The sequence below is a fragment of the Ursus maritimus genome, unplaced genomic scaffold, assembly GCF_017311325.1.
Source record: "Ursus maritimus isolate PB19 unplaced genomic scaffold, ASM1731132v1 scaffold_31, whole genome shotgun sequence".
Taxonomy (NCBI): domain Eukaryota; kingdom Metazoa; phylum Chordata; class Mammalia; order Carnivora; family Ursidae; genus Ursus; species Ursus maritimus.
Genome location: NW_024425675.1, coordinates 10,542,844 through 10,563,374, shown reverse-complemented (window position 1 = coordinate 10,563,374; position 20,531 = coordinate 10,542,844). Strand labels below are relative to the sequence as shown.

General features: G+C 34.7%; 1 protein-coding gene across 6 annotated transcripts in view; it reads left to right on the top strand.

The window, feature by feature from the left end:
• The window catches only part of ABI1 (abl interactor 1), a 123,253-nt gene that overhangs the window by 91,748 nt on the left and 10,974 nt on the right, over positions 1-20,531 (top strand). For 2 of the 6 annotated variants that reach the window (XM_008709670.2, XM_040645309.1), the window contains exons 3-8: positions 2,568-2,744; positions 7,410-7,424; positions 8,148-8,248; positions 9,510-9,650; positions 12,743-12,843; positions 18,154-18,327. In XM_008709670.2, the coding sequence (XP_008707892.2) occupies positions 2,568-2,744; positions 7,410-7,424; positions 8,148-8,248; positions 9,510-9,650; positions 12,743-12,843; positions 18,154-18,327 (709 nt within the window). The remainder of the gene's footprint in view (positions 1-2,567; positions 2,745-7,409; positions 7,425-8,147; positions 8,249-9,509; positions 9,651-12,742; positions 12,844-18,153; positions 18,328-20,531) is intronic. The other 4 variants (XM_040645308.1, XM_040645310.1, XM_040645312.1 and 1 more) reach the window with 3 other exon arrangements.

The window sequence follows — 20,531 nt, the reverse complement described above, 5'->3', positions numbered from 1 at the left end:
ACCCAGTTCAGTACAGTAAGAGCCTGCAGACTATTCAGTGCCCGTAGTAGTTTCTCTTAGTGAAATTTCTGGGATGGGGTGGGGAGGGTGATGGGCAAAGCTCTCTTGTAGCAGACAGGACCCATTGCCAAAAAATGCTGAGGTCTTTTACTCTTTTTTGTTTTGTTTTGTTTTGTTTAAGATTTATTTATTTGAGAGAGGGAGAGGGAAAGAGAGAGAATGCGGTGGGGAGGGGCAGAGGGAGAGGGAGAGAGAGGATCCCAAGCAGACGTCCCATAGAGCATGGAACCCGATGTGGTGCTAAATTCCACAATCATGAGATCATGACCTGAGCTGAAATCAGGAATTGGACACTCAGCCGACAGCCACCCAGGTGCCCTTTTACTTATTTTGAATGGATTGAACATTGACAAAATAGGCTGTAGGAGGGTCTGAGCAATAAGATAGTCAGCTGTTGTCACCTTTTTTAGTAAGCATTATGTGTCCCATCCCCACATCTCCTAAGCAAAGTAGCCGAAGTTCTGAAGATTCTTGTGGTTCTGACCAGAGTGGTTGCAGTTTTTCTCCTTTGGCACCCAGTGTAACATTGGGCATAATGTTATCTGAAGAAACAGTCCTTTGTATTCCCCACTCCCCCTGCCAGGTAAATCTTAGTACCAGTTGTTCACAGGGCAGACCTGCTGAGGCCAACTGTCAGGCTGATGGAAAGTTGACAGTAACTGGGGCATCATTCAGACTTCCATCTTTGAACCTGCAAAATGATATTCAACCTGAAACTACATCCTCAATTTAGCCTTTATTAATAAATAGGCAGTAAATTGGAGGACCATTCATTGCTTTGTTGACCATCCCATTTGGTCAGCATGTTCACTCACGATTCCCACGGACTTACATTGATTCCTGTTAACTGGTCTTTCATTCTGTTTCTAAAAACTCTGTCAGTATTCCATCCTCATTGCCAAAACTGTCAAAAATTGTGAAGAGTTTAAGATTTTACCCTTTGTGCAAAGCTAAGAAGTTAGCCTGGCACAATTTCATAGATATTATTAAAGACATGAGACTCTTGGACAAGATTCAGGATGTCATTGCTCACGGCAGTAGCAGTAGCCAGTGTCAGCATTTGTGCTAGATAACTAGCCCCAATTTCCTTAGGATACTGAAAAGAGAGCCAAGTGATGTCTACACGGAGTTGGGTACATTACAGGAAAGGAAGTCCCAGCTTAGGGGACCAGATCATTTATAATGGGCAATAAGCATTCCTGACCTTTGCCCCAGGGCTGACATTATTTTTATTACACTGGACGGTAAACAAACCTACCTTTTGCTCTCCGGAAGACACTATATCTTCTAAGGCTATTTACTATATAAATATCCAGGACAGAGGGAGCAATGTCTTTTCTTAAAAGATGTGCAAAAATGCTAGACACTGAAGGGGAGTTGTCTCTCTCTACCTTGTTTTGGAGTTGGTAGAACATTTTTGATTACAGGTTCTTTCCCAATCAATTTTTTAAATTCTGGAAATAGAACCTTAAACAAACATTAACATTAAACTTGCTTTTTTTTCCCTGACAATACCCCTACACCCCGTTTGGTTCACATCCTTGCTTCTCCACCTAGACTACCATCATTGCCTCCTACCTGGTCTCACTGCCAGTGCTCTTGTTCTTTCTGTCCTCAACACCTCTACCAAAGGGATTTTTCTTTTAAGATTTTTATTATTTATTTATTTATCTATTTATTTATTAATGAGAGAGAGCAGGAGCAGGGGGGAGAGAGAGAAAGCCCCAGACATACGGCTCAATCCCAGGACCCTGGGATCATGGCCTGAGCCAAAGGTAGATGCTTAACCAACTGAGCTACCCAGGCACCCCTACTGTCTAGTTTTAAATGTTGGCAACTAAAAAAACAACAAAAAATTTTTTAAGCCATAAAGGCCGGTATTAGGTAGGTTGCATGATTCCAGTTCATAACCTCTGCTCTAACTTACCATCTTTTCTTTTATACTTTTGTCTGCAACGTGAATTATTGCCTTGAATAATTTCCATATTTACCTCTTCTATTCATCCTTAAAAACCTACAGATTCTATGTAAAGTCTTTAAGTGAGCCCTTCTCGACCTAGTTAGGTATCTTGGCTCTGAACACCTTTGGAGTAGTTTCACATACACTGTGCATATGTCACTACAGCACTTACCTCATTGTGTTGTAATTATTAATTTTCTTCCTGGTCTGCATCCCCAGTAAATAAAATGTAAGCTTCTCAGAGCAGGACCTCTCTCCCTTTCCATACATACTGAGTTTTTGGGAATGAAAATTGCTTTCCTGGAAATTGTCTTTGAACCAAATCCATTAAATCAGTTGATGCTTTTAATCATCTTTAGATATTCCCTGTTTTGAGCCTCAGGGACATTAATTTCTTTAATTTTGAAGGGAAAGATATAGTATTCACTGGAAAATAGACATGCAATACCATCCTGTGGTCCAACCTTGTATGTGGCCCACTATATATGGACATTATTTTAATTTACTATGCCTAATAATATTTTCTTTGTTCAAATTTAAAATACAGACCGTGGACATTCATAAAGAGAAAGTGGCTCGGAGAGAGATTGGTATTTTGACAACAAATAAGAATACATCAAGAACTCACAAAATAATAGCACCTGCAAATATGGAGCGTCCTGTAAGGTATATTCGGAAACCTATTGACTATACAGTTCTGGATGATGTGGGCCATGGTGTCAAGGTAAGCGTTTTTATATTGCATTAACTTGAAATAATTTATCCAGTAAATATTTTGGATAGGAAATAGGGTAATAAAAATAATTTTCTTAATAGATTCTCTTAGCTAGTAACTAACATTACAATTTTCAAAGAACATTAATATTAGTTATAAGAATTTTATCTGTGGAATAGGCTGTGTTCAAGACAATAAAACTTACTTAACATGGCTATTCATCAATTAAGCCATTTGAATCCTAGACCAATATTACAGATTTTATTTTGAATACCATGTCTTACTTTTACTACTCAATGAATATTTAAAAATAAAAAAATTATGTGCTTTACAGAGTTGGTTTAGAAAATAATTTGTAAATACTTTAAACCTTTTATTTAAAAATATGTATATAAGTGCATCTATGTAGATGTGACTATAATTCTAGCAACCTATGAAAAATAAAAAATTATATATATTTTGTTTTGTGCACCACCCCCTCCTTTTCTCCCTCCCCTCCCCCAATAGGCTTTTAGGAAAGAGAAGTTTTGTTGCCCATGTTTATTTCTTAGCATGGCAGAATTAGTCGCTCTTGAAGGATTCGGTAGCTTGTCAACTTCTTAGGTGTTTGTGGGTCATTTTGCAAACCTACTGAATGACCTGAATTCTTCAGCCATTTCTGCTCAGGCTACTTGTTTGTTTGTTTTATTCTTACCCAGAGGATGTGGCTAGGCTTGTAAAAAAGCTTAAATTCAATTTTAATTTAAGATATTTTAGAGTAGATTGAGCTACAGGATTTGAATATTGATAGATATAAAGAGAAGAACTCTTTTTGTATTAACTGCCTTAGGATTAAAATTTATATGTATACACATATACCTGTACATGCATGTGCACACACACACACTTGTACTCACTTCTTACCTTTTGGCCTAGTTTTGAATTTTCTTTCTTTCAAAACAATATACATGCATAAAAAACATTCTGTCACCATCTTAGCAGTAAATATCCTATATTATTCCTCCACTAATAATTATATTTAATAGTTTAATACACATAGTACTTAGCAGAGTAGAAGATGAAAGCAAATTTTACAAGGAAATTTTGCGTGAGACTGTTTCATTATATATATATAAATGGGAAGTGTAAATGCCACATAATATATTGAAAGTATGCAGATGTGAATTTTGGCAGTCTACTTTCTGTGATATGGATATTGACATGGGTTTTTTCTTTTTCTTAACTTTTTTTTATCGTGGCAGAATATACATTAAATTTACCATTTAACATTTTAAGCATACAGCTCTGTGGCACTAAGTACATTTATATTGTACAGGTAATTTTTTGTTTTTATTTTTTTACTCTGTTAAAATTCTGAGTTTATTTCACATGTATGTACAGGTTATTTTTAAGTATATTTTTTACTAGGAATAGGAGAGTGGGTGGTCTGTGAGAACAATATATTTTAGAAGCTGATATGTGGCATATTTGTCCATATTTTGTTTCTGTGATATACAAATATATACACAATTTTTCCCCCAGTTGTCTCCTTGCCACTGTATTTCTCCTGTTTTCTGATTTCTCTGAAGGATCATTGCCAGCTTAATTAAATATTTCTAGAGCACAGTTAGAAGTATGTGAAAGTTAGAAATTAGGGTAGTAGTTAATGAACAAATGCTAGGGTCAAAATTATGAGAAGGAAAAGAGAGAAGCTATAGTTAGTTATAGTTCTAGAATTATTTTCTTATCTTTCATCTGCCACTTTCCTATTTAGTAGTTTGTTTTCCTACTGATTGGTAAGAGTTCTTTTTTCTGTTAAGGAAATGAGCTTATATATTGGCAGATATTTCTTCATACTGCTGTTTGACTTTTGACTTTGATGTTTGGGTATTTAAAAAAATATATACAGATTTTAAAAATTGTATCCAGATATATTAATATTTTCTTATAGCTGCTAAGTTTCATTGCTACACTCTGAAATTAATATTCCATCATATTTTCTTTTGTGATGTAAATTTTAGGGTTTTGGTATTTGTATTATTTAAATAATATTTATTATGTTAAAGCGTTTTATGCTGTGAAGTAGATGGTTACACGTAAGTTTGGTAGGAATTAAAAATATGGAGGGGCGCCTGGGTGGCTTAGTCGTTAAGTGTCTGCTTTTGGCTCAGCGCGTGATCCTGGTGTTCTGGGATTGAGCCCCACATCAGGCTCTTCCGCTGGGAGCCTGCTTCTTCCTCTCCCACTCCACCTGCTTGTGTTCCCTCTCTCGCTGTCTCTCTGTCAAATGAATAAATAAAATCTTTAAAAAAATATATGGAAAAAATATCTTAAGTCTGATTTGACTTTTGGAAACAGTGTAAGATATGGATAAGAGAATCCTAGCGTAAGGAAACTACCAGAATATATACATAAAGGAGAATGGAAAGAAGATGAACCTTATAAGAGAGCACAAGTTTTCAGAGTAAGCTATAGAGCAGAGAGGACCTGAATACTTAGTAGAGACATTTAACTTTTTTTTAAAAGATTTTATTTTTTTGAGAAAGCAAGAGCACGAGTGGGGTGGGGGGGCGGTGGGCAAGGACAGAGGGAGAGGGAGAAGCAGACTCCCCGCTGAACAAGGAGCCCAGCGCAATGCAGGGCTGAATCCCAGGACCCTGGGATCATGACCTGAGCTGAAGACAGACGCTTAACTGACTGAGCCACCCAGGCGCCCCTAAATTTACTTTTAATTAACAGTTTTATAACCTGATTCATAATTTACAAAAAACTGACTTTCAGTGTATGTGTTTTTAAGCCTCAAAAAGACCATATGATCTAGGAGTTGTTACATTTTATTAGTAGAGACACTAAAGATTTACAGTATGTACATAGGAATGATATTTTTTTGAAGGTTTTGCTTGTATTAAAGGAGTAAGCTAATGAGTCATATATCAAAGAAGGGATTGGCTGGCCTTATAGACTTTCAGCACCTGTGGTATACAAAGCTTATGATTTACTTAGGGCCAGAAGATAGGGAGGAATCGAAGAGAATTCTGTTGTTTTCAACCTAAGATTCCAGGGAAATGGTAAAGTGGCTCATCCATAAATGTAAATGTTAAAGAAATGAAGTGAGATTTTAAGGAAATAAAAGTCTAGTTTGGATGCATTTTGGGGACATTTAAGTGGAAAAATCTTGTAGGTTGCTAACAATTACAGTATTCTAAGCTGTAAGATACAGAGATTATTTTCTTTTAACACTCTCAAACTGAAACACTTCTGAATACATAAATACACGCTTGGTAGAAGAGGCGGGGCTCCATATAAAGTTAAAGGTTACACCATTGCATAGTCAGAGTTCAGCTAGAATTTTTATTCCCAAATTCTCCATTCATTCTTTCACTTGGGATCAGTTTATACTTGAATGTTATTTTTTTTCCCCTCTCGTTCACTTGAAACAACAAATGAGGGAAGATGTGTGGTCATATTTAGAATATTTCCAAGTTTAGAATGGGATAGTGTTTAGCATATTGTAGTGCTATCAAATTAGTATATCTTTATTTCCAAGGATGATAATGTTACTCAGGTTTACAGTTTCTAAATCGAGGTGTGATATATAGCAGCGAGGTAGGATTCCAGACCTTGATAAAAACAAACAGTATCAGTCTAAACAAATATTAAAGAACACCAAAATTCTGGCATAATTTCTGGAAATGAAAATATATCTAAGACAAAATACATTCCTCCTTTGGTTGACTTTCTTAATATTGCCTTTATGGTCACCTGAAAAATGATAGATTCATATTTAGAAGGGCAAATATTAAAGAAAGAATATATACACGGTTAGACTGTATGACCTTAAGATATTTCTTAAGTGGCATAGTACAAGTAGTGATGCTTTAGGACTATACGGAGTATTTCATATTATTTATAGTACATTACTGCATATACAGGCTAGTCATCTTTCATAGAAGTAGCCTTTAGGATCAAAGCAATCATTCTTCAGTTTTGAATGTTAGTTAAACTGGTTCAGAAGAAAACTTAGAACTAAATCAACCTAATAACTTCCTAGTATTGTTGGCCTGCTCAGATTTAGATTCGTAAGTTACAGATGAGAGGGTTGCTAGACCCTGTTTGTTTATGCCTTTGTTAGAATCTGGCTAAGCTGCTAATGTGCATAGTTGTTTTGTTTTAAACATCAGGGTGCTAGGTCCTTTTCTGAATTTGGAAGCAACATGTGATTTTGAATTTTAACATTAACAGTTTATCAGTTTTTAAAATACCATATTACCAGTCATCTAATGAATACTTGGGCATTGATTGTTCAGTAAAGCCTTACTCTTGTACACTGATGTTAAAGTAGCCTTACATTGAATGTGTTAGGTGTTTGTGTTTAAATCAGTGTTTATCATCTGTGATTCAGTTGATTAGTTTCATAGGATAAAATACTAACCTAAGACATTATTGGACCTGCATGAAATTGGCATAATTAAGTGGTGGTTTCCTTATGAATATATTCTTTTGAAAAATATTTGATACACATGAATATTTCCCTACTGCTGATGGATATTTTTTTTTTATAAAATATTTGAAATATGGCTGGGTAAAAGCTTAATAACATGAATTGAATAACTATAAATGTAAATGTGTCCTATCAGATATAATTTGTTTAGAATTAATTTCTACTTTTTCCCCCCTTTTTTTGCCAACGTAAAGTGGCTAAAAGCCAAGGTAAGAGATATTACTTATCGTTTGATCCACAGTATTCCCTCTATATTGATAGAGGCTGCAGAGCCACTAAAATTTGAAAACTCTTCCTATGTCTGTCTGCTTTTTTCCCATAGGATTTATGTAGATTAAATAAACTCAGTTCAAATCAGCAACATTTAGCTTGGATGTGTTAATATATCAAAGATATATTGACATCTGCATTTATATAGGAACATTAATTTTGCTAACATTTATTGCTTTGCTCATTTTTTGATAGTTGCCTTGCTTTTATTGACTTACAATTAGGAGGTTTTCCAGACATATATGACTTTGTTACTGAATTGTTAAGATAAAGATGATTTTTATCTTAATATTTTAGCTACTTCACACTGAGATTTGTAGCTTTTATTCATGTACACATCTAAAAAATTTTGGGAAATCCAGTATTTGAATGCAGATAAGTTTGATCTCAGTGAACATGTTTAACAATAAAATAATGTAGAAAATCCAGTAATCACACCTGTATTTGTCATCAATTGGTATGAATAGCACAGGATAATAGGAGAAAAGCCAAGTGCAAGTGGTTTCTTGACTTTTTAAAATGTAGTACCAAAGTCTGTTATTAAAACTGTCTGGGAATCCTTACTTCACATTCTGATATTTAAAAAAATAATAATACATGATGTCAAAACACCAACAGAACAATTTGATATAAAAATAAAAGCTTTTCTCTCCACATTTTAGCATGGAAATAACCAGCCTGCAAGAACTGGCACACTGTCGAGAACAAATCCTCCTACTCAGAAACCACCAAGCCCTCCCATGTCAGGCCGGGGAACATTGGGGTAAGAATTCAACTACATTTTACAAGAAAATCCATATGTGAAAGAAAAAGATGTTTCTATGACTTAAGTAAGTGTATGGGTCCTTGCCGGGGGACTCTCTCATTGTGAACTACCTTTTGCAAATTCATTTTGGTTCCTATTTCCTTGAACAGAATCCAAAATAAATCTGCTTGTTTTATAATATTCTCTGTACTCCGTACTAGAAAGGTTCTTTTGTATATGTGTAAATAAGCATTACTTATTTTTTTAATTTTCTAATTAAGTTTTTGGGGAAAAAATAAGTCTAGCCTAAGTTTATTTCTAATGAAATTGCTGGAGGATTCCATATGGTGCTTTCACATGTGGTAACAATATTCGTATTGCAGGACTTTGAGTAAGTGGTGTATTTTATGTCGTTCGACTTCATAGCCTGCAGATCTTCTTGGTACCTAAGACTTAGGGATTCTACCTGGAGTACTCTTAACTGTGTTTCTGCTGGTAATCTGAGTGCCCTTCAAACTTGAGCTTTGGGGGTAGGCCAGTTGGAAAAATAGAAAAGATAACAGTTGGTGGCTTCTTCTTTCTCAGTTCTCAGTGCAATGAAAATATTGAATAATTGGTAAGACATTTCTGAAAGATTATTCACCTTAACATAGGAAGGCAAATAGTAGATTTCTCATTTTTTGGTAGAGGGGTGAGGAATCATTATTTTATAGTAACAGGGATTAATCAACATTTTTACAGAATTTTAGTTTCCATTTTCATTCTGTAAATCCCTAGCCCCTGAAAAAAAATATGAAGTTGTTAAATAGAAAAGTTAAAAACATTTATTGAGAAATACATAGCATTACATAGGATCAGAATGTACTCATTTATATATTTCTACACTGAGGTAGGAATAAATTGCAGGGGAGATACTTCGTTTTTATAATATGGGAGGACAGTGGCTTGTGTGTGGGTCACGGAGCTGAGAATAGTGTATAATTCAAAATTGAATATTACTGAGCATTTAAAAAATTATAATTATTTTTAGAAATAAGGTTAGAACTTTTAAATCACCCTTTCCTATGGTTTTAATAAGAAAAAGTAACAAACTTTAGTTTTTGTGTAGAGTAACAAAATTTATATACCCCAATTAAGAATTTTTTTTAAACAAAACTTATTATAAATTAAAGAAAAAAATTGTGTTATATTTGGTTACAAAGAAACAATCACAAATTTGGGGGAAAATACCACCTAATCTTTCTTATTCGTTATTCCTTTCTCTGTTATGCTTCTTTAGACGAAATACTCCTTACAAAACCCTGGAACCTGTTAAACCCCCAACAGTTCCTAATGACTACATGACAAGTCCTGCTAGGCTCGGAAGTCAGCATAGTCCAGGCAGGACAGCGTCTTTAAACCAGAGACCCAGGACACACAGGTAAACCTTCAGGCGGAGTCTTTAAATACCTGCGAGTGGGGGTTATTGACTGGTGACAAACTCCTGTAAAGTTGCCGAGTAAAGCATCGCTCTAATGCTAATACAGAATATAAAAGATGAGGGGTAATAACATTGTATATGTTTCTGTAAATGAATTTATGCCATAATTCCTCTGTTTTTTAGGTTTTAAGTAGGTTTATACTAATTGCAGATTTGCCACTATGTTTTTTTTTTTCTTTTTTTTTTTTTTTTAAAGATTTTATTTATTTATTCGACAGAGATAGAGACAGCCAGGCAGAGAGGGAACACAAGCAGGGGGAGTGGGAGAGGAAGAAGCAGGCTCATAGTGGAGGAGCCTGATGTGGGGCTCGATCCCATAACGCCGGGATCACGCCCTGAGCCGAAGGCAGATGCCTAACCGCTGTGCCACCCAGGCGCCCCTAAAGAATGGTTTTTAAAACAGTTATTTAAATAAGATCAAGGCAGCCACTCAAATATTTTGGTTTAATAAAAGGTGAAATATCAGAAATTATACAACATGATTTAAACTTTATGAATAAGGTTGGAAGAAAAAAGACACCTTAAATCTGAGGAAGAATTTTGTTAAGAGAGTTGCTATACTAGAATATGTAAGTTTTTTTCAAAAACTTCTAGAAATCACCTCCCCAGTGGATTTTTAAAAACTTGATTATGGAGCATGATGTATATTCAGAAAAGCATACAGTCTATTAAGTATACAACTTGATGGTTTAATACAAATTGAATATACCCACATAACCATCCCCAGATCAGAAAATGGAATATTACCAGCAGCCCCGAAGGTCCCCCTTGGGCTCTTTCCCAATTATAGCCTCTACTTTCTTTCCCCAGAAGTAGCCACTCCATGTTTGGGTACTTTTATAAAGTTAGACAAATTTATTGTAAAACTTAATTTATTTTATTATTATTATTATTATTGTTATTATTAGCTTAACTTTATAGCTTTAATTTATTCTTCAGTTTTATCTATCACTTAATAACTTGGCAAGGAACCTCTCTTTACCTTGACTTTTAGGTTGGTATTTAGAGAAATTAGGCAAAATCATTTTGGGGGGATTCAATTAAGTAGGGTATGTCAGGCCTCTTAGGTGCTATGTAATGGAAATTTGTTGTTATTGCTACTGTTAATAAATAAAATTTTTATATTGATATCTGCAGTTACTGTATCAGGTCATCAGTTTCAGTGAGGACCAGATTTTTATGTGTGTGTTTGTTTCTGAATAATAATTCATAGCATGGTTTTTCTCTCTAGTGGAAGTATTACTAGTTTAATCATATTCAACAACCAGTTACTGAGAGTTACTTCATTAGGTACTAGGGATATGACCGTAAGGTATAGTTTAATTTTCCAGAAGCTCATTCTGTTAGAACAGGGATTGACAAACTTTTTAATAAAAGGCCAGATTGTTAATATTTTAGGATTTGTGGGCCATATGGTCTCTTGCAATTACTCAGCTCTGTCATTGCAGCATGGACAGCACATAAGTGAATGAGCATGGCTGCATTCCAGTCTAACTTTGTGTATGGAACTGAAATTTGGATTTCATATGATTATAATGTGTCATGAAATATTCCTCTTTCAATTTTCTTCAACTATTTAAACATGAAAAGAATATTCTAGAAAAGAAAAAAGAAAACACTAGAGAGAAAAACCATGCTTTGAATTATTATTCAAAAACAAACACACACATAAAAATCTGGTCCAGGTGGCTCAGTCGTTAAGCGTCTGCCTTCGACTCAGGTCATGATCCCAGCGTTCTGGGATCGAGCCCCGCATTGGGCTCCCTGCTCAGTGGGAAGCCTGCTTCTCCCTCTCCCACTCCCGCTGCTTGTGTTCCCTCTCTCACTGCCTGTCTGTCAAATAAATAAATAAAATCTTAAAAAATATATATATTTTTTTTAGCTCACAGGTTGTAAGAATTGGACCCAGAGCCAGATTTGGCCCATGGGCTCTAATTTTCTAACCTCCATGTGAGAAACAGGGCATATAGGCCAATAATTGTAGAAGAGCATAATAAGTGCAAAAACTTCATATGTCTGTGATGCATTGCCGGCACAAGTCAGGATATTGATCACCTGGTTTGAGGGAGTAGGGAGTCCATCACAGTCAAGCAATTTATGATATATAAACAGCTTGCTCTCTTTTTCTTTTTCTTCCATTAACATATGATAATGTAATTATAGAATAATCATATTGGAGAAAAAATATTTTACCTAAGCAGCACAAGTCTTTACTCTCTTCAGTTTCTGGGCCTGTTGGGACAGTGATTTGGTTTTTAAGACAATATGGAGCCTAAGGTTACACATCACATATATACATGTGCATACATGTACACGCACATGTTACTAAAACAACTGGATAGTGTGAGGTCATATGCCTAAAGGGACAGTAAAGCCATAGGAATCAGAATAATAAGGAATTGGTTAGAGTTTAACAGTATCGACTCTCTAGAGTGCCCAATGCTGAAACTTCACTTTTTTGTCGTTGTTGTTGTTGGTTTATTCATTTTCCAGAAAGCTTCCCTGTTTTATCACCATTTTTTGAGATGGGATGGAGATTTTGGTACTAATTCCAGACTAAAACTGATTACACTTTTTATTAACTTCCATTACATCTTATACATTTTCTTTTGTGGCATCCATCATGCTATTTTTTAACATCTATGTTCCCATTCTCATCTGTGAGCTCCATGGCAACATGGTTCATGTCTGCTTTAGATAGTGCTCTTCATAGTAGGTTTTAAATAAACTTTTGTTGGGTCATTGTACTCTAAGATTTTATTGGTCATTCATTTCTCAATAGGATGATCTCTTCGGATGGTTCTATGTGCTATGTTATGACTACACTGATTTCCAGTAGTTTGAGAAATAGAGTAAAACACAAGAACCACTTTAAGTATTAGGGTTAAAATTGTATTGAATAGTTTTATAAACTTTTTGTTTTATGTATTTAACACACACACACACATACCATAAAAGCAGTATTTAGTGGCTTTGAATTTGTCTTTGGATAAATCTCTAGAATGGCTATTTTCAAATTTGTTTCTTTGCAGTGGAAGCAGCGGAGGGAGTGGAAGTCGGGAAAACAGTGGAAGCAGCAGTATTGGCATTCCCATCGCCGTGCCTACACCTTCACCGCCCACTGTTGGACCAGGTATGTTGTGTATTAACCTGTTGTAATATGTGCTGGAACTTACGAGCTTTATTATGAAAGTCTGAAATAGTTATATTAGATAAAATTTACCTATTAAATTTATGTGATTGTTGCTAGAAGAAATGCTAACAAATTTAAGAGCATTTTTAGGGAGACTTTCACAGAGACTTTAGGATTTTACTAGCTCTTTTTGCTTACATACAAAGCATATTACATAACATTATTAAATAGTTTTTTGGCCATTTTGCTCTAGAAATACTTTCCTTGGGGCAGTAGTCAAGAATGATATTTATTATTTCAAGAGCAAACCAATATAATGTGAATTATATACCAGTGAGTTGTTTTGTTGTTATTGTTTTTTAATACCAGTGAGTTTTGATGTTGCTTTGTAGGCTGTTGTCTCAACTGTGGCGTTAGCTTGTTCTCTGACTTCACTACATTTATAATATTCCATTACATACTTTAGTAAAATGCCATGAATATAAAATGGGATTAAAATAGGAAAAGTTTTTTACTCTTTAGATTATAGAACAATTGAAGAAATCATTGCAGAGCATTAATTAGTCCCTTGATTTTTTTAGTAAATGAAACGAATACTTTCAGTGTTAAAAATACATATTTAATAATCAAAACTGTTAGGAAAAATTCTTAGCTTCTCAAGGAGGTTTTTGAAAAAGGAGAAAAAGCTGCTTATAAAAATAGCGTATTTTACAGTGGATGCAGGTATGAACTCAATGTCCTTTTTATCTAGTAAAACAAATCATATTCATTTGGACATGTTTTACATATGGGTGTCTTTCTTTCTTTCTTTTTTTTATTTCTTTCCAAATCTTTGTACTTTCTTACTGTTTCAGAATGTTTAGTTCTCTTTCTTGTCCTCTGACGTGAATTATAAACTATTTTACTAGAAAATATTTCTGTCCCTTCTCCTTCTGGAGCTCCACCAGCACCACCTCTTCCACCACTTCTCCCAGTGAACACTGTGATAGGTGAGATTGCATAACCACTGGAGTGCTTTAACTTACTTTTTGTAATTCATAATAAACTCCTCTGTTAGACTGCTAGCTTTTATTAGGTTGTAGGTGGTAATACAAAGGTTTAAGTGTTAATCTAATTTACACTAATTTCTTCTGGTGAAAGGCCTCTGAAGTTACACAGTTAAATGTAAAATCACATTCTCTGAAATGTGAGATGTTTTTTATGCTTAATTTGTAACCAATTTCATGTGATTTGTATTTGTTGCTTGTTTTGATTTTTTAAGGAAAATTATAGCAGTGATTGTTCAAAAAGATATTTTTAAATTAGTAATATAGTATTTTTTTTACGTGAAACTTCATTTGGAACTCCCTGGTGTATACAGTCAAAGGATTGGAGCGAAGACGTGGGACAGGAGGAGTTAAAATGGAAAAGAAAATGATGTGTGGTCGTGGGGTGCTCCTGAGGCTTTCCTGTGGATCACAGTGTAAAAAACTCAGTATATAGCTCAGTACTTGCGGCATCTGGGATGCCAAGAATTTTTTTTTTTTTTAAGATTTTATTTATTTATTTGACAGAGAGAGACAGCCAGCAAGAGAGGGAACACAAGCAGGGGGAGTGGGAGAGGAAGAAGCAGGCTCATAGCAGAGGAGCCCGATGTGGGGCTCAACCCCATAACGCCAGGATCACGCCCTGAGCCAAAGGCAGACGCTTAACCCACTGTGCCACCCAGGCGCCCCAAGAATTTTTTTTTTTAATCAGATAATTTAAATTGTTCCTAAATCGGAGGTGACTGGATTGGACATATTAGGAATTCAGAATACACACATAGTATGAAACCATTCAGCCTAGAAATGTTCAAGAGCAATAATCCGGGTAGAAATGGATAATGAAACATTTCAAATGATAGCTGAGTTTCAGCTTGAGTGAAGTAAAGCTGTTCAGCCACATCTTTTCAAAACATTGAAAAGGGGCAAAAGGAGATAATAAAAAGAAGACCCTAATAATAAAAATTATTGTCAGAAATTCCATGTGAAAAAAAAGTCCCCAGCCTACTTAATAATCAGGAAAATGAAAGTTAAAATCACAATGAGATACTATTTTATATCCACCTTATAAGTAGAAATGTAGAAGTGTCCTAGTACCCAGTGTTGATGAGGATATGTAGTAACAGGAAAGTACACTGCTGGTGGGAGTTTATTAGTTGATACACTCTCTTTGGAAAGTAATTTGTTGTTACCTAGTCAGGTTGAACAGGTTTCTACCTTAGATTTAATAATTTCATTTCTAGATTTTTTTTAAAAGATTTTATTTATTTATTTGACGGAGAGACAGCCAGCGAGAGAGGGAACACAAACGGGGAGTGGGAGAGGGAGAAGCAGGCTCCCAGCGGAGGAGCCTGATGTGGGGCTCGATCCCAGAACGCCGGGATCATGCCCTGAGCCGAAGGCTTAACAACTGCGCTACCCAGGCGCCCCTCATTTCTAGATATTAACCCTAGAGTATGGCTTCTCAGAATATGGCTACAGGTCCCCTGGGGGGTGCTAAGATCCTTTTTTGGAGTTTTTGGGGTCAGAACTATATTCATAATAATACTAAGACCTATTTGCCTTTTTCATTCTCATGTACAAGTATACAGTGGAAGTTTCCAGAGGCTGTATGACTTATGATAGAATCATTGCTGTGACAGCTAACAGAATGTTTATTCGTATTTGGTATATTCATGTGTTTTAAAGATGTGTCAGTTTTAATTTCTAACATAGTAATTACCTCTTGCTATAACCCACCTCTGCAAAAGCTTTTTGAGGTTCTCTAATTTTAAAGAGTGGACATAAAACCATAAAATTTGAAAACCACTGTCCTAGAGCAGTGGCTTTGAGAGTATGATCCCCAGACCAACTGCATCATCATCACAGGGGAACTAGTTAGAAATGTAAATTCTCAGATTCCCATTCTAGACCTACTCACTTAGAAACTTTGAGGACTAGGCCCAGCAGTCTGTATTATAACAAGCCCTCAAAGTGAAATTGTGATCAATGCTGAAGTCTGAGAACCAGTGTGGTAGAGAAACTCAGGAACCACATTTAAGAACGTTCATAGTAATAGCATTAATATTAGCAAAAATCCAGATGTAACCCAAATGTTTAATCACAGTAGAATGGTTAATAAATTGTGGCATGCTCACATGCAAATAAAACAACAAAAATGGATGATACAATATTGATATGCTTACCACCGGGGATGAATCCTAAATAAAAAACAAAACAAAAAAGAGCAAGCCAGCAGCATGCATAATTACTCCATTATAAAAGTTTATAAATTATAACTTCTCTGTGTATTGTGCATTGTTTAAGGGTACATATATATGTGTTTTAAAAAAAGAATCTGTAAAGAAAGAATGTTGGACACCTTTTGGGTTTTGGGATTTAGGAGGCAAAAACAGGAAGCTTTGGTGTTACTGGTAATATACTGTTTCGTGGAGCTGGGTATTTTATTTTTCTTTAAATTATATATAAAATATTTATATAAAAATTATATGTAACAATTACATATAATTATACATATTAGTATATATAATATTTCTGTATATAACAATTATGTGTATAAATCATATACCCATTGGTATTATGATTTATTACATAATAAAATGTTAAAGAAAAATTCTGAAATAAGCACAGTTTGGAAATGCTGAATGGTTGGTTTTCAGTTTTAGATCATCAAGGAGAATACTTGGGTTTCATGTACTTTTTATATAAGTCAGAGAAATATAAAAATCATTTTACAGAGATCTCCATTAAAAACAGCTAAAGGTTTACCTCCTAGCTCTGTGGAAACCCTAGCTATCCAAAATTTCTTATTCATGAAGGATCTTGAATAGAGTGTTATATTTGTTTATTTATTTATTTTTTAAGATTTTATTTATTTATTGGACAGAGACAGCCAGCGAGAGAGGGAACACAAGCAGGGGGAGTGGGAGAGGAAGAAGCAGGCTCCCAGTGGAGGAGCCCGATGTGGGGCTCGATCCCAGAACGCCGGGATCACGCCCTGAGCCGAAGGCAGACGCTTAATGACTGTGCTACCCAGGCGCCCCGAGTGTTATTTTTAAAATGTGTTTCTATTTAGAAAATGAGCATTGGGATGATTCAAATAATTAGTGACTGCTTATGGCTTGGGAGCTCCAAAATGTTAAATTTATTAGCACTTTTTAAAATGAACAACCTCTGCTGTATGGTTTTATGTAATAACTTGTATGACCTCTAGGAGAGGTTAAATTACACAACTGAATGAAAATACACTAGTTTTACTTACTCTGGTTAGATGTTTGGGTGGGGCAAAGAAGCTAACATTAATCCTGAAGTTACCTTTGGAAAGTATGGTTAACTTTAGAGGCTTTGAACTTTATTAACCTTTTAAATATTAAACTTTTGAAATGTTGGTAAAGATGATGTTGAATAAAATTTTAAGAACTGTTAGTACTTTAGTCATTCTAGATATGCATGATACTAAAAAAGAAGATTGTTTTGGGTATAGGATGGAAAAAAACCCTCCAAGTATGGTGAAAGGTAATGGATTTTCTACATGAAGCTGCTTTAAAATTGTAAAATTGTTTTACAAAGGCTAAAATTATTTACAGTTTTGTCAGTTACAAAAATTTAAGTGAAAGGGGAAGTATGTTATTCTTAAAAGTTTGGAGATACGTAACAAATCCGATACTATATATAAGTACTTTGAAACTAGAAATTGTGCTTCTCATAAGAATGATTCTGCTATCATATGTATTTGATTGTAACCACTAACACAGTAAACATTCACATAAAATATGGCAGTGTATGTGGAAAATATGCTAGCCTGTTTACATTTTATAATTTCACCTGTGCTCCTGAAGATTTTGCGATGGAAAAGGAAGTTTGTAAACCAACTGTTAATACATTCACTTTTGAAAACTGATGCGTTCCATTTCATATTACCTTTTGGTACTTATTTTGTTGGAGAGACATAGTTCACATGTAAAACCTACATCTTCTAAAATGATACAGAAAAAAATTATGTATAATATTAACAAAATACCATTTGGGATTCTGCTAAATTAAAAGGTTTAAGAATGTTATTTGTTGTACTTTTGCAGCTTTCCACACAGTATCTATTTTTCCTTTTGTTTGTAACTTCAGAGAGCTATTTGTGCTTTATCTTCACTTTTCTCTTTATTTTGTGCTGTGGGCTTTAAAAAATAATACATATTTCTTACTGAGAGTCCCCCTCTCTTTGTTCTGCCTTCAGAGGTCACATGTTTCTCAAGTTCTTTGTTGGTTGCTTTTGACTAATGCTTTTCCGCAGCCCCGGGCTCAGCTCCTGGTTCCCAGTATGGCACAATGACCAGGCAGATATCTCGACACAACTCTACCACTTCCTCGGCATCTTCTGGTGGATACAGACGAACTCCCTCTGTGACTGCTCAATTTTCTGCTCAGCCTCATGTTAATGGAGGTCCACTTTATTCTCAGAATTCAAGTAAGCTTTTGCTTTGCAGGCGTACAGCAACAGTGGAGTTCCTTTTGAAGGAAATTATTTGAAGCTGTTGTTCTTGCCAGTGATAGACAACAATTGAAACCAGGCTATTTCATGTTTAGTTTTGCTTTAGGAAATCAGTCCTTGAATCCTGCCATTTTAAGAATTAGCACTTATCACAAAAATAATTGCTTATCACTTTCAAAAAAATTCAGACTTAACTGAGTATGCTTACGTACTAAAATTTAACTAATGGTTTAATATTGTCATTTTTATTACTATAAATAGAATTAGAGAAGAAAAATATTGAAATTAAGCTGAGTTTATTTTTATTGGCATGTTTGAGACACTTCAGTAGCAGTGAAAGTAAGAACATTGTGAAAATTTTTCTTTTAAAGTAATACAATGAAATTGCTGGCTATCACTTTTAAGCTTGTTAACCTGTACTGAAATGAGTTCAAAACCATTAAAAACATTTGTGATGCTTGCTTATTCTGTCTCTAATCACTGTTAACAGTGGGGAGGATTTTCTTCTGATTTCTTTCTCTTCATGTCAAATTGCACATCTCAACACTAACTGCAATCAGTGTTTTTAAAGGCATACAGATATTTAAAGATTAGAAACTAGTTTTGGCAGGGAGTATGAATTGCCTAGGGTAATCGTTAATTTCACTTATTATGTTAAGATGCCTAATTCAAAAAGGAAAAAAAAAACCCTGACATGAGTCTGTTGTCCAGTATTTGTTATTGGCTTCAAGAGGCGAACACTGGGCATAGTCTGGAACACAATTTCCCATGTGGCGCTTGTAACTACTTTCTAGAGCTGCATGTTGTATTAGTAAAAAACAATGAGTATTCCCTCTTTCCCTAAGAAGTTGGTTTTAAGATAATTTATAATGCATGTTCTGAACATGTATTTTACAGCAGAGCTAGAGGAAAGTTCTCTTATTTCTAATGTAAATTTTAGAGTTAAAGATTGTGTTCTAGCAAAAAACTCCCAAGAATTGAAAAATACTTTAGCAAAAATGTCAAAATTTACAGATAATCCCCAAATTTATACAGTCCTTTTCCAGACCAAAATTTTTAACCAGGCTACCTACCAAGAAACTTTACCAGTTAGAATTTTATCTCATGTTTTCCCTGATTTCCTTTTGGTAATGAAAGGTACCTAGAGTCTGAATATTCCATGGATTGATTATCTGATTATTAGCCTCAGTAGTTTCATGATCTTTTAATTTTTTTCATAATATATTGTGTTTTTAGATCCCATCTTTATGTTCTTTATTTTTCTTTGCCTCACTTAGATATTTAGATTACTCTTCAAATAGGGTTTTTAGTGACACTTCACCTAGTACATGTTTGTGTAGTTTTATTTTAACAGTGCTCAGTGGATTACTTATTTTCAAATAAGACCTTTTCAATACTGAGTAACTATATCTTTTTGATATTATAAAGGAAATTTGGACTCAAATTTAAAAAATATTATGTGTCAAAATAACTATCCCTCAATCTGAGTTACTGTTGGTGTTGTAGTAATAGTGGTAGTAGTGGTGGTTGCTGTAGTAGTAGTAAGTAGTAGTAGTAGTAGTAGTAGTAGTAGTAGTAGTGGGGTGTAAATGTTTTTAGTGTTTTGATGTGCATATTTCCCCTTCTGTCCAGGTGTGTTGGTAATGACTAGTATCTTCATAGCATAGCTTTTCTTTTTCTCTCTGTACTAACCAGCATGTCTAGTTACTAAGGGTTGTTTCTAAACAAATTTTTTAGGCTCGTGGGAGGTTTGTTTTGTTTTTAAATCAAAACTGTAACATTTTATTTATTTAAGAGCCTTCTATATCCAAAGTATCAGAATCAATGAGAACCAGTTTCATAGTGAATTGAATGTTAATTTTAGCCATACAATGGGTATAAATGCAATTACATTGCTTTGGTAAGTTATTGCTGCTTTGAATACTGAACCTCTTTCAAATTTTTATGCTTACCAACAAAATTTATACATTGGGTTAATTGAAACCCCCTTTTGGTTAAATGATCCTTGGGAACCAACAAATCGTTTTTCTCTGTCGATTTAGTGTCACGTTTTACTAACTGCCAGTAAAGAATTTTGCGAGTCAGTCCTGTTGATTTTTTCTAAGCAATCTTTGGCAATTACTATCTTGTTAAAAATGAGACAAAATGGTAAACTTAGGAATGTTTACTTCTAGTTTGCT